This window comes from Scyliorhinus torazame, chromosome 6 (assembly GCF_047496885.1).
Source record: "Scyliorhinus torazame isolate Kashiwa2021f chromosome 6, sScyTor2.1, whole genome shotgun sequence".
NCBI classification, from domain to species: domain Eukaryota; kingdom Metazoa; phylum Chordata; class Chondrichthyes; order Carcharhiniformes; family Scyliorhinidae; genus Scyliorhinus; species Scyliorhinus torazame.
The window spans coordinates 306,307,561-306,332,760 of NC_092712.1; the positions used below are offsets into that span (position 1 = coordinate 306,307,561).

Sequence of the window (25,200 nt, forward strand, 5' to 3'; positions counted from 1 at the left end):
TTTCCAGAGAATCGCGCCCAAAATAATGCTAAATTGCCCCTTAGTGACCAATATGTTTGGTGGTGTTATAGGTATAGGGCGGGATGTGGGGATAGGCAGTGTACCCCTTCGGAGGGTCGGTGCAGACTCAATGGACTGAATGGCCCCTTTCTATATAGTAGGGAATCTATGATTCACTGGCCTTGTTGTGCCCGACTTGGTGCCGGGGCGAGGCTGTTGAATCTCGCAACAGGGCTCTCGCAAGATTTGCGATGCTTGAAATGTCTCTCAAGATTAAACAGAATCTCACAAGATGTTATGATCTGGATCTCATTATTGCTGGGCGAGATCCATATATGGATATTTAAATAAGCCAGGTTCGACTGTACATGGGAGATCTCGCACAGGCGCCATTTAGTACAATGGACCAGTCATAATCGCACCAGGGGATCTCTCAGGCCATTGGAGCCCCACGGGCGGTTGGGGACAGGTCAGGGTGGCACCAGGGCACTCCATCCGGCACCTTTGGCACTGTCAGACTGGCAGTGACTGCCAGGGTGCATGGATGGCACTGTTGGTTTCCCGGGAGGCAGACGGGGTGCCCGGATGGAAGGTTGGCAGTACCAGGGGTCAGGTCCTGGGCGGCCTCCCAAGGTTTTGAGCGGGGGGGGGGGGGGGGGGGAAGAGGTGGTCGTGCAAATGGGGGGGGTGGGGACAACAGCTGGAAGACTTTAAGAATATTGAATTCTAAGTATTCAACAATTGAAAGGTTAAAAACCAGGGGGTTAAGCGTGTTTTAAAAAGGATTTTGTTTTGATTCTCGGAAACAGAAAGTGAAATTGATGAAGGAATATGATTTTCAGTCTAGGCTAATGGACTGTGGTTTGACTGAGGAGGTAACTGGGGAGTTAATGTGGTTTTGCAGCCTGAAGAGATCATTTGTTTTTTTAGCTTGGGAGATGAGGCCATTGCTGGGTGGAGCCGAGAAAGGCAGAGAGACGGTGGATGTGATTCTCCGTCGGCTGACGTCAAAATCGGAATGGGCACTGATTTGACGCCAAATCGCAATTCTCCGCCAGAGAGAATCTCCCAGAGGCCAATAAAAGGCAAAGTGCCATTGTATAGCAGGATATTTCTCGGCGCTGCAGCCTATGTCATCAAAATATGACCACAACCAGAGAGGATTAATTCAGCTACTATTACTTAAAAATGCTGCAAAGGAACTCGAAAGATAGATGAGATTTACTTCTTTAATTCTTTCCTGAACTGGCTCAAAAATACTGTTATCAAGCCGACTGCACTAACTGACTATATTGTTTACTGGTAAAAAATTGTAAATGAACCAGTTTGGCAATTCAATTTCATACAAAGGCAGCTGATGTGACATATTAATCGTCCTTTGAGCTTATGTGGGTGTGTAGTAGAAATCCTACACATCAAACCAAGGACAATAAAAGGGTTGATTTTTCACTTAAAGCTCTAGATTATTTTATCAATTTCATAATTTGACCCAGAAAGAGAGTTTGCCATGGGATCTGACTTCTGTTATGCATGAAAAAAAGATTGGGGGCTGGATTCTCTCGCCCCATCCGCCGCAATAACGCCACGGGCAAACCGCGTACAATGGAGAACTCCATTGACCTCAGGCGGGATTCTCCGGTTGCTGGGCAAACGTGGCCGGAGAATCCCTCCCCTGGTGTGAATTTAAGTCACCATATTTGGTGTCAGCAAGGTTAGGATAGTAATACTGTATGCAAAGAGGCTGAAATTAAACAACCATGCACAAGAAATCTTATTTAAAAATATGTAGATGTCGAAAGAGCAAGAATTAGCTTAATTGATTACAGAACAAAACAGGATGAGGAATGTGCATATAATTATAAATTCATTAATTGGAAGTTGATAAGGGACACCTGTACAGTTTCAGGTTGATGAGAAAGAAGCAGTAGTACAGGTTTGTGTCACAGGAAAACAAATTTAAAAAGCTACAATATGCACTTAAACTGGTGGTTATTGATTATGGATGTGGAAAATAAGGTACGTCATGTAATCATTTGTAAGCATGGACGTTAAATATAATCATTTAGCTGAACCTACTCTTCGAACAAATTTTTAAAAATGGGACAATTAAATTCTTGAAGGCTTTTAAATTCATTATTAGCATATCCTCATTGCTGAGACAAAGCGCTTTGGAACAAGAAGCTGGTGTCCAAATATTGTTAAACCACTCACTATATTTTCATCTGATCAAGTGGAATACAATGGAGTAAATTTTGTATTACTGTAAAGGTGCAGCTCTTGCTGCCGATGACTTGATGGTGGTAGAAAACAAGTAAAACTTCAAAATAATGCAATAAACTTTTATATAATGAACTATTCATAAAGCTTCAGGAATTTGGATATTGACCTTGGTACACTGTGTCTAGGTCCCAAGCACAGTAACTCTTTTGTCAATAACTTCTTGTTACAGCCAATGTGGTGTTGTGTTAACTGGAGCCAAATTCCTACAACAAATTTCACACAGTCAAGGACTAGATTTGTGTCCCAGTTACTATTTATGGTAACTAGTCAAATAAGAACACTTTTAGCCATCTGTAAGTCTCTGAAACCAATGGCTAATACAGTAGAAGACATAAAGGCACATTGACTCTCTTGTGTGCACTGTTATGTGCATTACTGAGAATGCACAAGGTTTCAAGGACTGGGATGATTGCCATACTTATTGCTTGCCTAATGGAAGTGCCACAAAAATCACCAAGCTTCCCAATATTTGAAAGATACTAAATTGTGATCCATTAACAGTGTGGCATGGTAATCATTACTGAAACATGCCCAGAGCAAAGAATTAGATATGGAGTTGGCACGTTGGAGTTCACACAGAGAGTTGCTGTAGCAACATCGCCTTTTACACGCATGTTGTAGTCTGGAGCAATGCCTAGTGGTGCTAAAGGTTCAAATGAGGAACTGAACATACCAGGTTATAGGAACATAGGACTTAGGAGCAGGAGCATTCAGCTTTTCGAACCTGCTCCGCCATTTGATAAGATTATAGCTGATCAATTTGTAGTCTCAACTCGACTTTCCTGTCTGCTCCCCATAACGACTCAACTCACTTTGTCTAACAAAAGTCTATCTAACTCAGCCTTGAATAAATTCGATGACTCATCCTCCACTGCTTTCTGGGGAAGAGAACTGCACAGACTAACGGCCCTCAGAGAAAAACATTCTTCTAATCTCAGTCTTAAAATGTAGACCTGTTATTATTAAACTGGGTCCTTTAGTTTTAGCCATCACCACTTAGCACAAAGCACAATTCAAATCTGGGATTTCATGGTTAAAGAAAGAAATAATGAAAAAACTTGCATTGATACAGCAACTTTCATGTTTGTGAACATTATAAATAAAAAAATAGTAACTGTCACATAAGCAAAACTGGCAACAATCATGGAAGTGTACCTTTAAGAAATGGATGTTTATCAAATAGCTGCAGTGATGTCATTGTGTGGGTGGAGCTGGGTTGTGTCTCTGGCTTTTACTCTCGTTTTGAGCTGGAAGCTGTTGGTGGCTTTGTGTTTTACTTTCGTTTTAGGTAGTTGAAAGTTGAATTCAGACAAGGACGGTTCATTTTCTCTCTCTTTCTGTATGTTAAAAGGTGTCCGGATCACTTGATAATTTAAAAGTGATAACAGTCTTGTGTAAAGAATTTATACCAACTGCTTTGTTAAAAAGGGTGTTTGGCTTATGGATGTTGTCAGGAAAGTTATTAAGGGTTACATATAGAGTACTGTATCTGTAGGGGGTATTTGTGTTGGTAGTTGATAAAATGTATACTGTGTTTACAAAATGTTAACGGAATTCATAGAATAAACATTGCCTTGTGTTCCTGATAACCAAAATCTATTAAAAGTTGTAGGTCAGGTAAACTCCATGATATACTTTGGAGTTTTCTAAACCCTGGCCCATAACACAACCAACTTGTCCAAACCAAGTTACTATAAGGAGGTGTGAGATAAGTGATCAGATAATCTGTTTTGAGAGATTAATGCTGGCTATCACACTGGAAGAACATTCCTGTTCTTTAAATAGCACCACAGAAGGCAGGTTTAATCAGTCATCAGGAAAACAGGGGGCTGGATCCTCTGTTTCAAAGGCTAAGTGCCAGCACCAACGGAAAATCAGTGGTGCTCCACGACGGGAAAATTGGCACAAATCCCTCACCGATTCCGATACCAGTAAGGGGCTAGCACCGGCACGGTGTGGAACATCTGCTGATCACGTGGAGAACGGCCAGAGAATCGCCGGGATCTGGGCTACGCATGCGCAGGGCTGACGAACTGCACCCGTGCACGTCTACACCTCCATAGGTCGAGCCGGGAAACATGGCTGCGGCCGTGCTGGACCCCGTACCTGCCCACCCCGACCCACAGCCAACCCCCTGGCCAACCCCACCCCCGGCAGAAGGCCCCCAGGTAGCGGCACAGATATCATCGAGCGTGGCCGCGCTGGTCACTGTCGTTTCGGCTGCATGCACCCCGTGACGCTGATTTGGAGGGGACGGTGCATCGCGAATCAGCGTCAGACCGGCACCTGCCCCAATTCCTGCATCGGAAGCCATTCTCCACACAATCGCCGTTCCCTATTTCGGCGTCAGGCTACACAGAATCCCGCCCAGCATCTTTTGACGTGGTATAATTCTCTCTGTGCTGCACTGCAATGTCAGCCTAGATAATGTGTTCAAATACTGGAATGGGGCTTGAACCCATTCACTTTCTCTTCTGTGAGGAGAGAATCAAACCAACCTGTATATAGTCCATCTGGTGTTTATTTATTGTTGGTGTCATGTGATACATGGATGTTTAAGTAATGTACCTTTAAGAAAACAGTGATGTCAGAGAGTGGGTGGAGCGGAGGTCAGGTCAGCCATTTTGCAGTTTAGTTTTGCAGTCTGGAGGAAAAGAGCTGGGGGTGTGTCTGTGTTTTGCAGTGAGCTGGATCTCTGCCATGAAAGACTATCTCTGGATCCTTTGGGTGATTTAAACTTATAATAGTGAAGCCTTTAACCTGATGTGATTTTGTTTAAAGGTGTTAAGTCTCTTGGAAGTTTGAAAGAACATTTTAAGGAGTTATTTACTGTTGCAATATTTTCTGAGTTATCTTTGAAGTAAGGGGTGTGAAGAGATCCAATGTTTATTTAAGATGTTAAGTTGAGTTCATGGAATAAACAGTGTTTAAAAACCCACGTGTCCATAATTATAATCCCACGCCTGGGGAAAAAGCCGTGTGCTTGGAAAAGCAACACATGCATTAAAGGGAGAGGTTGGTTGAACTCCATGATACATTTTGGGTTTCTGAAAAGGGCTCGCCCATAACAATTGGGGGCTCGACGGGGATAAAAGTCTATCTATTGGATTGGCTTTTGTGAACTTAAAGACAGTGAAGGGTTGTTGCTTTTCCGGTGTGGTATTTCAGTTTAAGTGGGGAGAGTGTTGTGAACAATGGCTCTTTCAGAAGCTCAGACGTTTTTGTGGGTGGAGAATGTCACACGTAGTACTTTACGGACAGAAACGAAAAGCAGACTGTTAGATTTGGCAAGAACATTGCAGTTAACATTACCTGATGCGAAAAGATGGGGTAATTATGGCAGTGGTTAAGCATTTAAAGTTGCCTGAGATAGAGTTTGACTCATTGGAAATGGCAAAAATACAGTTGCAAATTAAACAAATGGAACATGAGAAAGAATTAAAGCGGCTGGCATACGAGATTGAGAGAGAGGAAAAAGAAAGAGAAAGAGAGAGAGAGGAAACAGAAAAGGAAAGAGAAGAGAGGAGAAAAGAAAGAATAGCCCTAGCAGAACATAAAGAAAAAGAAAGGGAGATACAGATCAGGGAAAAAGATAAAGAGAGGGAGTTTGAACTTCAGAAAATGGCCATGAAACATGACAATCAGTTAAAATTGGCAGATGTAAAGGGAAGCGTATAGTTGGATGATAGTGATGAGGATAGTGAGAAAGAGCGTCACAGTCGAAGGCTTGGTGGGAATCTATTTAAATATGTCCAAGCAGTGCCAAGGTTTGCCGAGAAGGAAGTGGAAGCCTTTTTCATTTCATTTGAGAAGGTAGCTAAACAAATGAAATGGCCGTAGGACATCTAGGTGTTACTGATACAAGCAAAGCTGGTAGGTAGAGCTAGTGAAGTGTTTGCATCACTACCGGAGGAGGTATCTGGAACGTATGAGGAGGTGAAGAAATCCATCTTAAGTGCATATCAGCTAGTGCCTGAAGCTTACAGACAAAGGTTTAGAAATTTAAGGAAAGAATTTGGTCAAACATACATGGAGTTTGAAAGGCTCAGAGTAATTTTGATAGGTGGATAAGGGCTTTGAAAATAGACCAAACGTATGAAGCTCTCAGAGAAATTATACTTTTGGAGGAGTTTAAAAATTCAATTCCTGATGTAGTGAGAACTCATGTGGAAGAACAGAGGGTTAAAACTACGAGATTAGCAGCGGAAATGGCAGATGATTATGAATTAGTTTATAAATCAAAGATTGGGTTCTGACATCAGTTTCAGCCGGTGAGGGACAGAAACTGGGGACATGAGAAATACTCAAATGGTAAAAGTAAAGGTGATCTGATGGGAGACAATAAAGAGAGTGTGCCTCAGATTAAAAAAGAAATCCAGGAAGGTGGAAAAGAAATGAAAGGTTTCAGATGTTTTCACTGTAATAAACTAGGCCATGTAAAGTCACAGTGTTGGTGGTTGAAGCAAAGCACTGGGAAGGCTGATGTGGTAAAACAGGATAAGACTGTGGGGTTTGTTAGAGTGGTAAAGTAAAGCCCAAGGGAAGCAAAGGGGGTGCAAACGATTGTACAGCCTGTTCAAGAAGTAATTGTTAAGAAGGTGCCAGATGTCTTTAAAGAATTTACTTGTGTGGGTAACGTTTACTCATGTGTATCAGTAGGAGCAAGTAAAGAAGTCACAATTTTAAGAGATACAGGGGCTAGTCAATCTTTAATGGTAAGAGATGAGGAATTATGTAGTTTGGGAGGAATGTTGCCAGAAAAGGTGGTGATATGTAGAATTCAGGGTGAGAGGAGTAACGTTCCATTTTATAAGGTAAGGTTGGAAAGCCCAGTGAAGAGTGGTGAACTGGTAGTAGGAATAATAGATAAACTATCTTGTCCAGGAATACAATTTATCTTGGTTCATGATATAGCTGGATAGCAGGTGGGAGTGATGCCTACTGCGATTGATAAGCCAGTGGAAAATCAGTCAACTGAAGTGTTGAAGGACGAATATCCTGGGATTTTTCCGGATTGTGTCGTAACAAGGTCGCAAATTCACAGGTTAAAATAAGAGGAGAAATCAAAGAGTGAAGATGAATTGAAGTGCAATTATCAGAAACGATTTTTGATCAGTTGGTTGAAAAAGAACAAGATCAGGTGGAGGATGAGGTGGATATTTTTAGTTCAGGAAAATTGGCGGAGTTACAACAGAAAGATGTAGAAATAAAACGGATATATCAGAAAGCATATACGGAAGAGTTATCTGAGAGTATACCAGAGTGGGTATTACCGTAAAAATGATGTCTTGATGAGAAAATGGAGACCTGCAGGCGGGTGAAAAGTAGGCAGAAGTTCATCAAGTAGTATTGCCGGTAGGGTATAGAAAGGAGGTGTTGCGAGGTGCACATGAGGTACCAGTGGGAGGTCATTTGGGAATAAGGAAAACTCAAGCTAAAATCCAGAAACATTTTTATTGGCCTGGACTACAGAAAGATGTAGTTAAATTTAGTCAATCATGTCAAGTGATAGGGAAACCTCAAGCAGTGATAAAACCAGCACCCTTAATACCCATTCCAGCATTTGAGGAACCTTTTACTAGGTCCTAATCGATTGTGTAGGACCGCTTCCGAAAACAAAAAGTGGGAATCAATATTTTTTGACTGTAATGGATGTATCTACTAGGTTTCCAGAGGCCACTCCAGTATGTAATATTACAGCTAAAAGGATTGTGGAGGAGTTACTTGAATTCTTTACCAGATATGGACTGCCCACAGAAATTCAATCGGATCAAGGAACAAATTTTACTTCAAAGTTATTTGAAGAAGTTATGGATAGCTTAGGAATAAAACAATTTAATTCAACTGCGTACCATCCAGAATCGCAGGGAGCGTTAGAAAGGTGGCATCAGACATTAAAGACAATGTTGAGGGCGTATTGTCAAGATTATCCAGAGGATTGGGATAAAGGAATCCCATTCGTATTGTTTGCAATTAGGGATGCACCTAATGAGTCTACCAAATTTAGTCCTTTTGAACTAATTTTTGGTCATGAGGTAAGAGGACCACTTAAATTGATTGAGGAAAAATTGGTGGGTGAGAAATCGGAAATTACACTATTGGATTACATGTCAAATTTTAGGGAACGATTAAATAGAGCAGGTGAATTGGCTAGACAACATTTGAAAGTTGCACAAAATGTGATGAAACGGGTAGCGGACAAGAAATCCAAAGTTCGTAGTTTTGCCAGTGGGGATAAAGTTTTAGTGTTGTTACCAGTGATAGGGGAGCCTTTAAAGCTAGGTTTTGTGGACCGTATCAGATTGAAAGGAAATTAAGTGAGGTGAATTATTTGGTAAAAACACCAGATAGAAGGAAGACTCACTGAGTGTGTCATGTGAATATGCTTAAAAGGTACTTTGAAAGGGAAGGAGAGAAAAAAGAGGTTTTAATGATTCTAACTCAAAGTGACGAACCAAATCCAGATGACTGTGAATTTGACATACCTCAAATTAAATTGGAAAATGAGGATGTTCTTTAAAAATTGGGATGAATTGTTGTTACCTTCCAGAGAAAAAACAAACTGACCTGAAAGAGTTATTGATATCACATGGGCAAGTTTGTAGAGATAAATTGGGAAGTACTAAAATGGCCATACATGATGTAGATGTGGTGAATGCTGTTCCTATCAAACAACATCCATATAGATTTAATCCTTTAAAATTGGCACAGGTTAACCGAGAGATTGAGAGTATGCTGAAGAATGGCATAATTGAAGTGGGTTGCAACCAATGGAGCTCACCCATAGTGATGGTACCTAAACCAGACGGTACCCAACGGTTGTGTGTGGACTATAGAAAGGTGAATGCAGTTCCAAGAATGGACTCTTATCGTGTTCCACCACTGAAGGATTGCATGGAGAAAGTGGGACAATCTACTTTTATTTACAACTTCCAGACATGGAAAGAACATTTAAAGCTTCGTATGGAGTTCTTTGATCGACTTCAGGTGGCGGGTTTGGTGATGAACCTAGCCAAAAGTGAATTTGGAGAAGCCTGAATCACTTTCCTTGTGGAGTTTCCGATACTCTCAAGATGAAGGGCAATAATGCGATCTCCTAGCATGAATAAATTTGATCGAACAGTTGCGCAAACGTTTTGTGGCGTGATTACTCCATTGATGGAATTGCTGAAGAAACGTAAAAAAATTCAATGGACAGCGGACTTTCAACAGGCATTTGCCTGCCAAAAAGCTGTGATCACCAATGTTCCTGTATTGGAGAATTGCAAGGGACTCTGTGGTCAGATTGAACTAAATTATCTGATTCTGATGAGAAATGCCGAGGAGTAGAGGAATGGATGGATCGTGCAGAGACTTTGTTCAAAGAGACTGTCAATCAAGAAGGATTTCGGTTGGAGGAAGAAGAACAAAGAAAAATGGACTATATTATTATACCTGTTTGCATGTGTTGTTTTTTAAAAAAACGAATAGGTATATTTACTGTGTACATTTCTTAGTGGATGGTGCAAAAGTGAAAAATGAAACCATCTTGAAGTTGATGCTTTCTTTTTTTTTCTTGGGGGGAGGTGTCATGTGAGAGTACCTTTAAGACATGGATATTTAAGCAATGTACCTTTAAGAAAACAGTGATGTCAGAGAGTGGGTGGAGCTGAGGTCAGGTCAGCCATTTTGCAGTTTAGTTTTACAGTCTGGAGGAAAAGAGCTGGGGGTGTGTCTGTGTTTTGCAGTGAGCTGGATCTCTGCCATGAAAGACTATCTCTGGATCATTTGGGTAATTTAAATTTATAACAGTGAAGCCTTTAACCTGATGTGATTTTGTTTAAAGGTGTTAAGTCTCTTGGAATTTTGAAGGAACATTTTAAGGCGTTATTTACTGTTGCAATATTTTCTGAGTTATCTTTGAAGTAAGGGGTGTTAAGAGATCCAATGTTTATTCAAGATGTTAAGTTGAGTTCATGGAATAAACAGTGTTTAAAAACCCACGTGTCCATAATTGTAATCCCACACCTGGGGAAAAAGCCGTGTGCTATAGGAAAAGCAACAAATACATTAAAGGGAGAGGTTGGTTGAACTCCATGATACATTTTGGGGTTCTGAAAACGCCTCGCTCATAACAGTTGGCAATAATGAAGGTGTGGTCATGCTCTGCAATTCAAGATGATACTAAATCTCCAAACACAAGTGACCTAAATGGCATGGAGAAAAATATAATGGAAGCAACAAAAATGGAAGTACTGTATACCTGTCATTACGGTTAGTGTAGAATCATCCTTTGCAGCTTGTTCAAGGGCTGTCATAATTTCTTCATACATCTGAATGAAAGAAAAATTGATATTAAAACGCACTTATCAAATAGAAATAAATTAATGTGCCAGCTTATGTAAAAAATCAAGCATCAAGTGTAAATATTTCTGAGTAATATTACAATCTATTTGCTTTGCTACTTATGATACATCACTGTTTATTTATATAGCACCTTTAGTCAGCTGACTTACGGAAGTAATATGAGGGGAGCAATCATGCTAGAAAGAGATCTAGCGGGGAGGGGGAGTGGGGGGGGGGGGACAACTGGGTTGCTGCTGCGGAAATCCAAAAGGAAATGGCTAAAGAGTGGGTGGGCGGGGGTGGTGTGCGACGCTGAGGGAGCGAGCGGGAGCGCGGAGGCGGGATATGGGACTGGCCTAGAGAAGGTAATGGCTAGTCGACACGGGAGGGGGGGCAGGTAGCCCCCTAGTGAGGCTGATCACGTGGAACGTGAGAGGCCTGAACGGACCGATAAAAAGGGCCCGAGTGCTCACGCATTTGAAAGGACTAAGGGCAGACGTGGTTATGCTCCAAGAGACGCACCTAAAGGTGGCGGACCAAGTTAGGCTAAGGAAAGGATGGGTGGGACAAGTGTTCCACTCAGGACTGGACGCAAAGAATAGAGGGGTGGCCATTTTGGTGGGGAAACGGGTAGCATTTGAAGCAAAGAACATCGTAGCAGATAGCGGAGGTAGATACGTAATGGTGAGTGGCAGGCTGGAGGGAATGGAGGTCGTGTTGGTTAATATGTATGCCCCAAACTGGGACGATGCGGGATTTATGAGACGGATGCTGGGGCGTATACCGGACCTGGAGGTCGGAAACTTAATTTTAGGAGGGGCTTTAATACGGTGCTGGACCCGGGGCTAGATAGATCCAGCTCAAGGACCGGAAGAAGGCCGGCAGCGGCCAAGGTACTTAAGGGGTTTATGGACCAAATGGGGGGAGTGGATCCATGGCGATTTCTTAGACCTAGGGCTAGGGAGTTTTCCTTCTTCTCCCATGTCCATAAAGTGTACTCCCGGATAAATTTTTTTGTTTTGGGAAGGTCGTTGATCTCTAGGGTGGAAGAAGCTGAGTACTCAGCCATAGCGGTTTCGGATCATGCCCCACATTGGGTGGACCTGGAATTAGGAGAGGAAAGGGAGCAGAGAACACTCTGGCGATTAGATGTGGGACTGATGGCAGATGAGGGAGTGTGTGCAAGAGTGCGGGGGTGTATTGAGAGATACCTGGAGGTCAATGACGATGGCGAGGTCCCTGTGGGAGTGGTATGGGAAGCACTAAAAGCGGTGGTCAGAGGAGAGCTGATCTCCATTGGGGCCCACAAAAGGAAAACAGAGGCCAAGGAAAGGGAAAGATTACTGGGGGAGATTTTAAGGGTGGATAGGGAATTTGCAGAGACCCCGGAGGAGGAATTGTACAGGGAGAGGAGACGACTCCAGACGGAATTTGACCTTCTGACCACCAGAAAGGAGGAGGTACTGTGGAGGAAGGCACAGGGGAGGAGGTATGAATATGGGGAAAAGGCTAGTCGCCTGTTGGCTCATCAATTGCGAAAGAGGGCAGCAGCGAGGGAGATAGGAGGAATTAGAGACGAAAGGGGAGACACGGTGCGAAGGGCAGGAAAGATAAATGAGGTGTTCAAGACCGTCTATGAGGAACTGTATAGGTCTCAACCCCCAGAGGGAGAGGAGGGGATGCGGCAGTTCCTGGACCAATTGAGGTTCCGGAAAGTGGAGGAGCGGGGGGTGGTAGGCCTGGGGGCACCGATTGGGGTGGACGAGTTTATTAAGGGACTGGGAAGCATGCAAGCAGGGAAGGCCCCAGGACCCTACTCCGGTGGAGTATTACAGAAAATATGTGGACTTGTTGGCCCCGTTGATGGCGAGGACGTTCAATGAGGCCAGGGAAGGGGGGACTCTACCCCCGACGATGTCGGAGGCGACGATATCGCTAATTTTGAAGAGGGACAAAGATCCGTTGCAGTGCGGGTCCTATAGACCTATTTCACTATTGAACGTGGACACCAAATTGCTGGCAAAGGTACTGGCATCGAGGATAGAGGACTGTGTCCCGGGGGTGGTGCACGAAGACCAGACAGGGTTCGTAAAAGGGAGACAACTGAATGTTAACGTGCGACGACTATTAGGGGTGATAATGATGCCCCCAGTGGAGGGGGAGGCAGAGATAGTGGCGGCAATGGACGCAGAGAAGGCATTTGATAGGGTGGAGTGGGAGTATTTATGGGAAGTGTTAAGGAGGTTTGGGTTTGGGAACGGGTTTATTAGCTGGGTTAGACTTCTTTATGGGGCTCCAACGGCAAGCGTAGTTACAGGTCGACATAGATCGGAGTATTTCCGACTATATAGGGGAACAAGACAGGGATGCCCGCTGTCTCCATTGTTGTTCGCGTTGGCAATTGAACCTCTGGCCATGGCGTTGAGAGACTCCAGGAAATGGAGAGGGGTGATTAGAGGGGGAGAAGAACACCGAGTCTCGTTATACGCGGATGACCTATTGTTATACGTGTCGGACCCAGCGGGGGGGGATGATAGAGGTTATGCGAATTTTGAGGTGGTTCGGGGATTTCTCGGGGTATAGGCTAAACATGGGGAAGAGTGAATTATTTGTGATACATCCAGGGGACCAGAGTAGAGAGATAGAAGGCTTGCCTCTCAGGAAAGTGGAAAGAAACTTCCGATACCTGGGGATTCAGATCGCTAGGAGCTGGGGAACCTTGCACAGACTTAATCTGACACGGTTGGTAGAACAAATGGAGGAGGACTTCAAGAGGTGGGACATGCAGCCTCTATCGCTGGCGGGCAGGGTGCAAGCAATTAAGATGATGGTCCTCCCGAGGTTCTTATTTGTATTTCAATGTCTCCCTATACTAATCACCAAGACCTTTTTAAATAAAATAGACAGGAGCATCACGAGCTTCGTGTGGGCAGGGAAAGTACCGAGAGTAAGGAGGGGGTTCCTTCAGCGTAGTAGGGACAGAGGAGGATTGGCACTACCGAACTTGGGCGATTACTATTTGGCCGCCAATGTGGCAATGATATGTAAATGGATGATGGAGGGTGAGGGAGCGGCGTGGAAAAGACTGGAGAGAAAGTCCTGTAAAGGGACGAGTTTAGAGGCGCTGGTGACGGCGCCGCTACCGATCTCACCTAAAACGTTTACCACGAACCCGGTGGTGGCGGCAACATTGAATATCTGGGGACAGTGGAGGCGACAGAGAGGGGTGCGGGGAGCCCTGGTGGGGTCCCCAATCAGGAACAACCATAGGTTCACCCCAGGAAGAATGTATGGAGGATTTCAGAGCTGGTACCAGTTGGGAATTAGGAGGGTGGGAGATTTATTTATAGATGGGACTTTTGCGAGCTTGGGAGCATTGGAGGAAAAGTATAAGTTGCCCCGGGGAAATTTCTTGAGATATATGCAGGTGAGGGCGTTTACTAGACAACAGGTGAGAGAATTTCCGTTGCTCCCGACACAGGGGATACAGGACAGGGTGCTTTCAGGGGTGTGGGTCGGAGAGGGCAAGGTGTCAGAGATTTACCGAGAGATGAGGGAAGAGGGGGAGGAGTCGGTGGGCGAACTAAAAGGAAAGTGGGAAGAAGAACTAGGGGAGGAGATAGAGGAGGGTATGTGGGCTGATGCCCTAAGCAGGGTAAATTCCTCTTCCTCATGCGCCAGGCTTAGCCTGATTCAATTTAAGGTGCTACATAGAGCACACATAACGGGAGCAAGATTGAGCAGGTTCTTTGGAGTGGAGGACAAATGTGGGAGGTGTGGCGGGATTCCGGCAAACCACGCACATATGTTTTGGGCGTGCCCGGCACTGGAAGGGTATTGGAAGGGAGTGACGGGAGTGATTTCGCGGGTGGTGAAGGCCCGGGTCAAACCAGGCTGGGGGTTAGCTCTATTTGGAGTTGCGGAAGAGCCGGGAGTGCAGGAGGCGAAAGAGGCCGACGTTGTGGCCTTTGCGTCCCTAGTAGCCCGGCGCAGGATCCTACTCACGTGGAAGGAGGCGAAACCCCCCCGGACTGGAGGCCTGGGTAAATGATATGGCGGGGTTCATTAAACTGGAGCAGATAAAGTTTGCCCTGAGAGGATCGGCTCAAGGGTTCACCAGGCGGTGGCAGACATTTCTCGACTACCTAGGGGAACGTTAGAGGGAAGACAGATGACCAGCAGCAGCAACCCAGGGGGAAGGGGGGAGGGGGGGGGTTTAGTTTAGTTTAGGTCAAAGATAAAGGGGTTTTGTTACTTGTGTATTGTTAAAAATTTCTGTATTGTTATTGTTGCGTTTGCTTTGTAAGAGGGGAAAAATTGTTGTTTGGGAAAAAAATTTCAATAAAACATATTTAAAAAAAAAAAATTTATATAGCACCTTTAATGTAATAAAGCATCCCAAACCACTTCATTAGAGCATTATCAAAATTTGATACTGAGCTATGAGGAGATATTAGGGAGGGTGACTAATAATAATAATAATCTTTATTGTCACAAGTCGGCTTACATTAACACTGCAATGAAAAGCCCCTTGTCGCTATACTCCGGCGCCTGTTCGGGTACACAGAGGGAGAATTCAGAATGTCCAAATGACCTAACAGCACATCTTTCGGGACTTGTGGGAGGAAACCGGAGCACCCGGAGGAAACCCTCGCAGACACAGGGAGAATGTGCAGACTCCACACAGACAGTGACCCAAGCCGGGAATCGAACTAGGGACCCTGGCGCTGTGAAGCAACAGTGCTAACCACTGTGCTACCATGCCGTTGGATTGAAAAGGTAGGATTTAAGGAGTGTCTTCAAGGCTTCTCTGCTAATAGTGCAACAATCATAATTGGTCATCAGTAAAAGTGCATCTTCTCTTTGATCATCAGGAGTAACCCTGCTTACCAATGGTATCGAACAACCTTTAAATGCCAGCATGTAATTGCAAATTTTACAATATAAAGAAAAAACTCCATACAGGAGAATCCATAATTTAGTTATGGTGGAAAAGGCTTGAGGGGCTGAATGGGGGACAGGGTAGCGCTGCAAGTTAGTACTTTCTCTACTGAGATTCTCACACTTGAATCATACACTTGCAGCACAGGTACCCAACCTCTCATGATATTTTTACTGATTGGTAAATATTAGGAAGACTGATGTTATTGTCTTTGATCCCCAGCACAAATTATGCTCCCTAGCAACCAATTCCATCCCTCTCCAAGGCTACTGTGAGGCTCAACATGATCTTGGTGCCATATTTGGCCGAGATGAGCTTATAACCATGCAATCACGGAGACCACCTATTTCCAGTTCTGAAACACTGGAGTCTGCTCCTGCCTCAGCTCATCTGAGCCCAAACCCTCAAGAATGACTATATTACCTTTAGTCTTGACTATTCTAATGCACCCCTGGCTGATTGCCCATGTTCTAAACTCCATAAATCTGCCCTAACGCCTCTTTTATGTGACTTAATGTTACATTTTGCTTCATAACGCTCCTATAAAGTGCCTTGGGGTGCTTTGTTTCATTAAATAAAGGCTCTGGATAAATGCAAGTTATTTGCTCCCAAATCACCCAAACCTAAGGCCACGCTGACAACACAATTTCCTATCACCTGAGCTACCCAAGATGCACTCCTAAATTGAATAGGTTCAGGAAAATCTTGCGGCATCCTTGAATGAGGAAGGCAGAGTTTGGCAAGGCACTGGCTCCTAAAGAACCAAGAAAGGGAGAGTTATAGTGTTGGTTGAAAATAGATGAATATTTTACATTTGCACAATGGAGTCAAAGGATCTTACAAAACAGATGGAGAATATTCGGCCTGTCACGTCTGTGTTAGCCCTTTTGAAGGAGCTATTTAATTAGTCCCACTCCGTACAATCCTGCAAATAATAATCTTTATTATTGTCACAAGTAGGCCCGCATTAACACTGCAAGGAAGTTACTGTGAAAAGCCCCTAGTCACATTCTGGCGCCTGTTTGGGTACACAGAGGAGACTCCACACAGACTGTAACCCAAGCCTGAAATCGAACCTGGGACCCTGGCGCTTTGAAGCAGCAGTGCTAACCATTGTGCTACCATGCTGCCCCCATTATCCTGTTTCAAAAAAAATATCCAAATCCCTTTTGAACTAACCTTTAAGCTGGTGTATTCTAAGCTACAAATATTAAATTTGCAAATTATAAGTTCACTTTACCTTCTCTCTGGGTCTTCTGAAAAAAAATGTTGAATCCTTTAGTTACTGACCCACCTTACTAAGGATACAGTTTTCATTATTTGCATAGTCAAATTGTGGACATGTTAAACCATCCCATAATTTTGTTTAATTGCAATTTTTCTGAACTCTTCAGATAACAAGTTCCACATTTCTTGCAATAATTCTCCTCTGTCACCTCCCCGAGGCCTTTTCATCCTACTTAAAGTGTACTGCACGGAATTAGCTGAGATGTAATAAGTGATTTAAATGTATTAAGTGATTTATAAAGGTTTAGCATAACTTACGTGCCTTTATACACTATCCCACTATTTATAAAGCCAGGGACACACATGCTTCATTAACTAATCCTGCACATTCAGAGATTTGTATATATATGACCTCCGAGTTGTCTGTCTGCTGCCTCTCTTCATCCTTCCTTCCAAAATTCATTTCAGGCTTTTCTGTATTAAATTTCATCTGCCATGTGACTGCTATTGTGCTAGTCTGTGTTCTCCTGAGGTCTGTCGTTTTCCTCGTCATTGTTCACTATTTTTCCAAATTTTGTGTCAACTGCAAACTTTGAAATTTTGCCCCCCAACATCCTAATCCAGGTCATTATGCATCAAAGAGCAGAGGTCTTAATACTTGCCGCTGGGGATCTACTAATAGTTACTTTCTTCTGGTTTGAAAAATACCCATTAATCATTGCTCTCAGCTCTCGCTTAGCCATGTTTGTACACATACTATCACTGCCCATTTTATCTCATGGGTTGCAATTTTGGTAACAAGTTATTATGTGGCATTTTGTCAAATTCCAGTTGAAAGACCAGACCCAAAACATCAACTGAATTACTTTAATCAAGCTTTTCAGTTATTTTGTTGAAGAATCCAATCAAGTTTGTCAGATATGACTTGACTTGTAGCAAATCAGTGTTTGTCGCCATTAATTAAGCCAAATGAAAATTAATTTATTCCTGGACTCTGGTCATTTGGGGAACATTGCTCTCACTGCTAATCAGTCGAGATTGATATTGGAAATGCCCCGGGGGGCGGGGGTTTAAGACAACAGTGAAGCACTGTTGCTTCACAGCGCCTGGGACCTGGGTTTAATTCTCGGCTTGGGTCACTGTCTCTGCGGGGTCTGCACGTTCTCCCTGTGTCTGCGTGGGTTTCCTCTGGGTGCTCCGGGTTCCTCTCACAAGTCCCAAAAGATGTGCTGCTAGGAAAATTGGGCATTCTGAATTCTCCCTCTGTGTACCCGAACAGGCGCCGGAATGTGGCGGCTCGGGGCTTTTCACAGTAACGTCATTGCCTACTTGTGGCAATAAAGTAATTATTGGTGACACTAAATTGCCTAGTAGTGTCCAAACGTTAGGTGGGGTTGCTTGGTTATGGGGGTAGTGTGGAAGTGTTTGCTTAGGCCGGGTGCTCTTTCAGGGGCCGGTGTAGAGTCGATGGGCCAAATGGCCTCTTTCTGCACTGTAAATTCTATGATTGTTTAAAGAAAGTCATTATGTTTGTTTGATCCAATAGAGACCAAATACACTACCAAGTCAAACAGCTAAATAGCTGGACTGCAGCAGTGGGTGGACAATAACACTGTCAATCTGAATTAATAGTGATTTTATGAAATAATGTTTTAGAGTTTTACTTAAGTGTATCGCTAATATTCATCATCAAGGATCACATCTGTATGTAAGCCTGCCTCTCGATGAGCCAAAGGGGTTGAGCAGAAAATCCTATATTTTACTTGGCTTACTGGCTATGTCATAAATCCTCCAGATTTCAGAAAATAATACAATAAATATTCCACCAGATTATGGTTTGGACTGTAAACTACAGAATAAAATTGGAAAGTAGCTACTGGTCATAAATAAACCCGATCGATTTCCAGCCCCCCCCCCCCCCCCCCCCCCGCCCCCCACACACACAAATACAGAACAATATAAAACTGGACCCGAGATTGGGTTGATAGAGTTCCACAGTAAATTGCAGTAACTTTTCATCGAGATTCCAGTGAAATTGGCTAAGCCAGCACACAAGATTGGGGAATTTAAATGTAAGATACACCCAAAGTATATGTTTTGTGTTTTGCCAGGATATGTTCTACTGGTTTGAGAATTAATTTGCTTGAAACAGGTCCGACCTACACAACGGGCCAAGTTCCTAGGTCAAAATAGCACGATTATGCTCCTTTTTCTAGACACGAAGAGGCCATAATTGGAGAAGCACAGAGATCTTTGGTTGTAGGACTTTACAAAGATAGGGGACCGTGAGGTCATGGAGGGATTTTAAAAACAAGAATTTTAAAACCCAAGTGTTCATGGATAATCTCATCTCGGCCTCAACTCCACTTTTCTGCCCGTTCTCCATAACCCTTCAACCCATTACTAATTAAAAATCTGTTCATCTCCTCCCTAAATTTACACAATGTCCCAGCATCCACCGCACTCTGGGGTAGTGAATTCCACAGATTCACGACCCTCTGAGGGAAGTAGTTTCTCCTCATCTCTTTTAAATCTGCTACTCCTTATCCTAACACTAATTTACTTTGTCAATACCTTTCATCATCTTATATACCTCAATTAGTTCCCCTTTCATCCTTCTAATCGCAAGAGAGCATAGGCCTAAACTGCTCAATCTTTCTTCATAAGACAAACCCCTCATCTCTGGCATCAATCTAGTGAACCTCCTCTGAATTGCCTCTAATGCAGTTACATCACTCCTCAAATAAGGGTACCAAAACTGTACACTATACTCCAGGCGTGTTCTCACCAATGCCAGTTGCAGCAACACTTTCCTACTTTTATACACCATTCCTTTAACTATAAAGACCAAAATTTAATTTGCCTGTGATTCATGCATGAGGACACCCAGATCCCTCTGCACTGAGGCACTCTGAAGTTTCTCTCCATTTAGATAATAAGTTGCCGTTCCATTTTTCTGAACAAAATGGATAACCTCACACTTATCCATGTTAAGCTCCATCGCCAAATTTTGGTCCACTCACCTAATCTATATCCATTTGTAAATTTCTTATTTCTTCATTGCAATTTACTATCCCACCATTTTACTATCATCTGCAAATATACCTTTCATCCCCTGCGTCCAAGTCATTAATAAACATTATAAATAGTTGGAGCCCGAGGACTGAACCCTGTGGCATACCACTAGTTACATCATGCCAACCAGAAAAAGACCCACTTATCCCGACTCTCTGTCTCCTGTCGGTTAACCAGCCTTCTATCCAAGCTAATAAATTATCCCTAATCCCATGTGATCTTATCTTGTGTATTAACCTTTTGTGTGGTGCCTTATTAAATGCCTTCTGGAAGTCCAGATATACTACATTTATAGGATGCCTATTATCCACTTGGCTTGGTACATCTTCAAAGAACTCTAGCAAATTAGTCAAACACGATTTACCCTTCATAAAACCATACTGACTCTGATGGACTGCGTTTTCACTTTACAAATGTCTTGTTATTATTTCCTTAATAATGGACTCGAACAATTTCCCATGGCAGATGCTAAACTAACAGGTCTATAGTTTCCTACTTTATGCCTCCCTCCTGTTTTGAATAAGGGATTTATATTAGTATCTTTCCAATCCACTGGAGCCTTTCCTTCATCCAGGGAATTTTGGAATATTATAACCAACGGATTCACTACCTCCGCTGCCACTTCCTTTAATACCCTAGGATGTAGGCCATCAGGCTCTGGGGACTTGTCTGCCTTCAATCCCAATTGTTTGTTTAGTATTTTTTCGCTATTGATGCTGATTGTTCTAAGTTCCTCCCTTTCTATTACCTCTGCACTACCTGTTACTATTGGGATGGTACCCGTGTCCTCCACCAAGAAAACTGAGGCAAAATACTGATTTAGCGTATTCGCCATTTCGGTGTACCACACTATTAACTCCCTGGTTCCAGCTTCCACGGGACCAATATTCACTTGAGCTACTCTCTTCCCTTTTATATATTTATAGAATATTTTGCTATCTTTTTTATATTTTGCACTTGTATACTTTCAAAATATAATGTTGCAATTTTGATTACTTTTTTTTAGTAACCTTTTGTTGATCTTGAAAAGTTTCCTAATCTTCCAGCCTGCCACTGGCCTTTGCAATATGGAGTTTTTGTCTTTTATGTTATCTTTAACCCCCTTGTTTAGCCATGGATGTTCCCCCCCCCCCCCCCCCCACTCTTACAATCTTTCCTCCTCTCTGGAATATATTTTAGTTGGGAGGAATTGAATCTCTCCTTAAACAGCTGCCACTGCTCATCAACTGTCCTACCTTCTAATTTTCCTGCCCAGTCCACTAGGGTCAAATCTGGCCTCATGTCAATGTAATTACAAAGAACAAAGAACAAAGAAATGTACAGCACAGGAACAGGCACTTCGGCCCTCCAAGCCCGTGCCGACCATGCTGCCCGACTAAACTACAATCTTCTACACTTCCTGGGTCCGTATCCCTCTATTCCCATCCTATTAATGTATTTGTCAAGATGCCCCTTAAATGTCACTATCGTCCCTGCTTCCACCACCTCCTCCGGTAGCGAGTTCCAGGCACCCACTACCCTCTGCGTAAAAAACTTGCCTCTTACATCTACTGTAAACCTTGCCCCTCTCACCTTAAACCTATGCCCCCTAGTAATTGACCCCTCTACCCCGGGAAAAAGTTTCTGACTATCCACTCTGTCTATGTCCCTCATAATTTTGTAGACCTCTATCAGGTCGCCCCTCAACCTCCTTCGTTCCAGTGAGAACAAACCGAGTTTATTCAACCGCTCCTCATAGCTAATGCCCTCCATACCAAGCAACATTCTGGTAAATCTCTTCTGCACCCTCTCTAAAGCCTCCACATCCTTCTGGTAGTGTGGCGACCAGAATTGAACACTATACTCCAAGTGTGGACTAACTAAGGTTCTATACAGCTGCAACATGACTTGCCAATTCTTATACTCAATGCCCCGGCCAATGAAGGCAAGCATGCCGTATGCCTTCTTGACTACCTTCTCCACCTGTGTTGCCCCTTTCAGTGACCTGTGGACCTGTACTCCTAGATCTCTTTGACTTTCAATACTCTTGAAGGTTCTACCATTCACTGTATATTCCCTACCTGCATTAGGCCTTCCAAAATGCATTACCTCACATTTGTCCGGATTAAACTCCATCTGCCATCTCTCCGCCCAAGTCTCCAAACAATCTAAATCCTGCTGTATCCTCTGACAGTCCTCATCGCTATCCGCAATTCCACCAATCTTTGTGTCGTCTGCAAACTTACTAATCAGACCAGTTACATTTTCCTCCAAATCATTTATATAAACCTTTTATATTACCTTTAACTCCAGAACGCTAGTGTAGGACTCCAGTTTCATCACACAAGACCTCATCCAGAATAGCCTGCTCCCTGGTTGGTGCCAAATCATATTGTCTACAGGGAGTCATCCCTCCTGCCGCTGCTCTCCCTCAAAAATGTCTGGGATCTGCGAGCACCCCAAGATCTAACTGTCATGATTGCTCCCCGGGAAATGGGCACACATTTGAATAATGCACAGAGTGATTACTGTCAGTCTGGATGTTGAGGGAGTGGTATCCCTTGTGGTTCACAAATGTTGCCCTATGACGACATAGGGAACGCAGAGCCATGTGGGTGCGATTGATGACACCTTGGGAATGGCAGAATCATGGAGCCAGTGGAACAGTTAGTTCTTTTGATAGCTAGCAAGCAGCAGCAGTGACATTGATGTGCCGCTTCATGCGGCCAGGGCCAGAGATGGCAGAGCCATGGATTTACTGCCGTAGAACTTCCCATCTCCAAATGTCAGCAGTCCAATGCCGGAGAAGACTGCGTCTGTCACAGGGGATGGTGGACCACCTGTGACAGGTGATAAAAGAGTTGGCACCACATGGACTGGAAAATCACCCATTGCCTGCGGCCCTAAAAGTCACTGCCATGCTGAACTTCTATACCAGCAGCACATTTCAGGGTTACATGGGTGGGTGACCTGTGCAGCATCTCCAAGTCAGCCGCACACAAGGGAGCTCACAGATGCGCTATTTGCAATGGCCCACATATGCATCAACTTGGACCGGCACCAGGCGAGCCAGGACGCTAGAGTCACGGGCTTCACCCACGTAGCAGGCATGCCCCGGGTGCAGGATGTCGTCAACTGTGCCCACATGGTTCTGCGTTCCCCATGTCGACATTGGGCGTCATTTGTGAACCACAAGGGATACCACACCCTCACCATCCAGATCGATTGACCACTCGATGCACATTATTCAGGTTTGATTCCCGGGGAACATCCAAAATCCTTACCTTTTGGGGCACGCACTGATCCCAGCCATTTTTGAGGGAGAGCAGCAGTTGGAGGAATGGCTCCCCATGGACAAAGGGTATGCACTCAGGAGGTGGTTGATGATGCCAGTGCGGAGCAGAGGCCACCAACACCCACTGAAATTCTCTACAACGAGGCATCAACGCATGCGCTGGCTAAGCAGGCAATTGGACAGTTCAAGGTGTTGAGGAGGCTGGCGAGGACAACCCGCAAAGGATTTCATAGAATCATAGAATTTACAGTGCAGAAGGAGGCCACCTGGCCCATCGAGTCTGCACCGGCTCTTTGAAAGAGCACCCTATCCAAGGTCAAACACCTACACCCTATCCCCACAACTCAGCAACCCCATCCAACACTAAGGGCAATTTTGGACACTAAGGGCAATTTATCACAGCCAATCCACCTAACCTGCACATCTTTGGACTGTGGGAGGAAACCGGAGCACCCGGAGGAAACCCACGCACACACAGGGAGGACGCGCAGACTCCGCAAAGACAGTGACCCAAGCCAGAATCGAACCTGGGACCCTGGAGCTGTGAAGCAATTGTGCTATCCACAATGCTACCGTGCTGCTGGATGTGGAGGAAGAACCTCAGGCGATGGATGCAGGACTAGGGCGCCCTCCTAACTTCTCGGTTTGGGGATGAGCAAGCCTCGGGTGTGAAGATTGCTCCCACCATGAGGTGTAATATCCTCTCACTACTGTGGTGCCTGTGGGAAGATATCATGGGCAGGCGCTAAAGCTATAGGTCGGACACTGCAGGAGAATGATGATGATTTACAGTGATGACAGATGCTCCTCTTATCTCCCTCTGTGAAATGTCTGGTTCCTGCCGGTGAGCTCAGCGAGGCCTGCCACAGAATGAGGTGATCTAGGGGCCCAGAGACTGAATGACATATCTCAGCTGATACTGTCCCCTCCACGGTCAGGGGTGCCAGTGTGTTTCTCAACCTGTTGATGTGTTGGACAGACTCTCAATTTTTCAACTGAAGGTATCCTCATTGCTAGAGATTGCTGGCGGACATGAGAGGACTGAGCATTGCTTGGGGGGGGGGGGGGAGAGAGACTGGGAATCATGTCAGCGCGAGAGGCATAGCGTTTCCATTCTCACACTGCACAGGGAGGAAGTGCCAAGTTTGCACGGGGATTTGCAAAACATGGTGCCACGACATAGAAACTAGGAGCAGGAGGAGGCAATTCGGCCCTTAAGCCTGCTTCGGCCATTCATTCTGATCATGGCTGATCATCCAACTCAATAGCCTAATCTTGCTTTCCCCATGACAGCGTGGAATTTTTTTATGGGTCAAAAAGTGATTTTTAATATACGCGACCTGAGGAAGGAGCAGTGCTCCGAAAGCTAATGATTCGAAACAAACCTGCTGGACTTTAACCTGGTGTTGTAAAGCTTCTTACTGTACCTCTACTCGTGCTTAGGTTCATTCGTGCCCTACAGAAGGTTATTGTTTCTTACTCTTCCTCACCCTCCCACTGTGTCTAGCTGTATCCCCAGAATCCGCAGCTGATGTTAAGACAGCCATCTACCTTCCATGTTCTGTTTTCCGAGATGGCCTCGACAAATGTCCCCTGGAGGCCGGGACCAAGAGGGTCCTGGTCTACTTATGAGCTATGGGGTGTCGCAGTGCTGCCCTCCTTGGTGTACGGGGTGGTGGTGTATCGTTCACAGGGAGGGGATGTCAGATGGGCTGAACACACATCCCAGGGATTCCTGGGTGGAAGGCCCCAGGCTGCATTCCTGCTGATCCTCTTCTCCAAGTACCTGGGGGTCCTGGGCTCCTCCATTGGATAGAAGGGCAGTTGGAGTGAGATCCTGAAGCTCTGATGCCCTCTGGCACTGACACTCGTGGATTCCCACAAGGGCCTGCACCATACAGTTGAAGCTCTGCACCATTGGACTCACATCCTCAGCCATGGAGGTCAAGATTTGAACCATGGAGCGAACATCCCGCGTCATGGAGTGCATGTTCTGCGCCAAGGTCTCCTCTGCGCATGTCATCCTCAGTGTCGGCGTCGTCGCATTGGAGTGGTGGCACCATCTCCTCGGACAAAA

General features: G+C 44.4%; 1 protein-coding gene across 2 annotated transcripts in view; it reads right to left on the reverse strand.

Moving 5' to 3' along the window:
• Positions 1-25,200, reverse strand: part of eci2 (enoyl-CoA delta isomerase 2) — a 197,257-nt gene that overhangs the window by 29,587 nt on the left and 142,470 nt on the right. For both annotated transcript variants that reach the window (XM_072510002.1, XM_072510003.1), the window contains exon 5: positions 10,523-10,592. In XM_072510002.1, the coding sequence (XP_072366103.1) occupies positions 10,523-10,592 (70 nt within the window). The remainder of the gene's footprint in view (positions 1-10,522; positions 10,593-25,200) is intronic.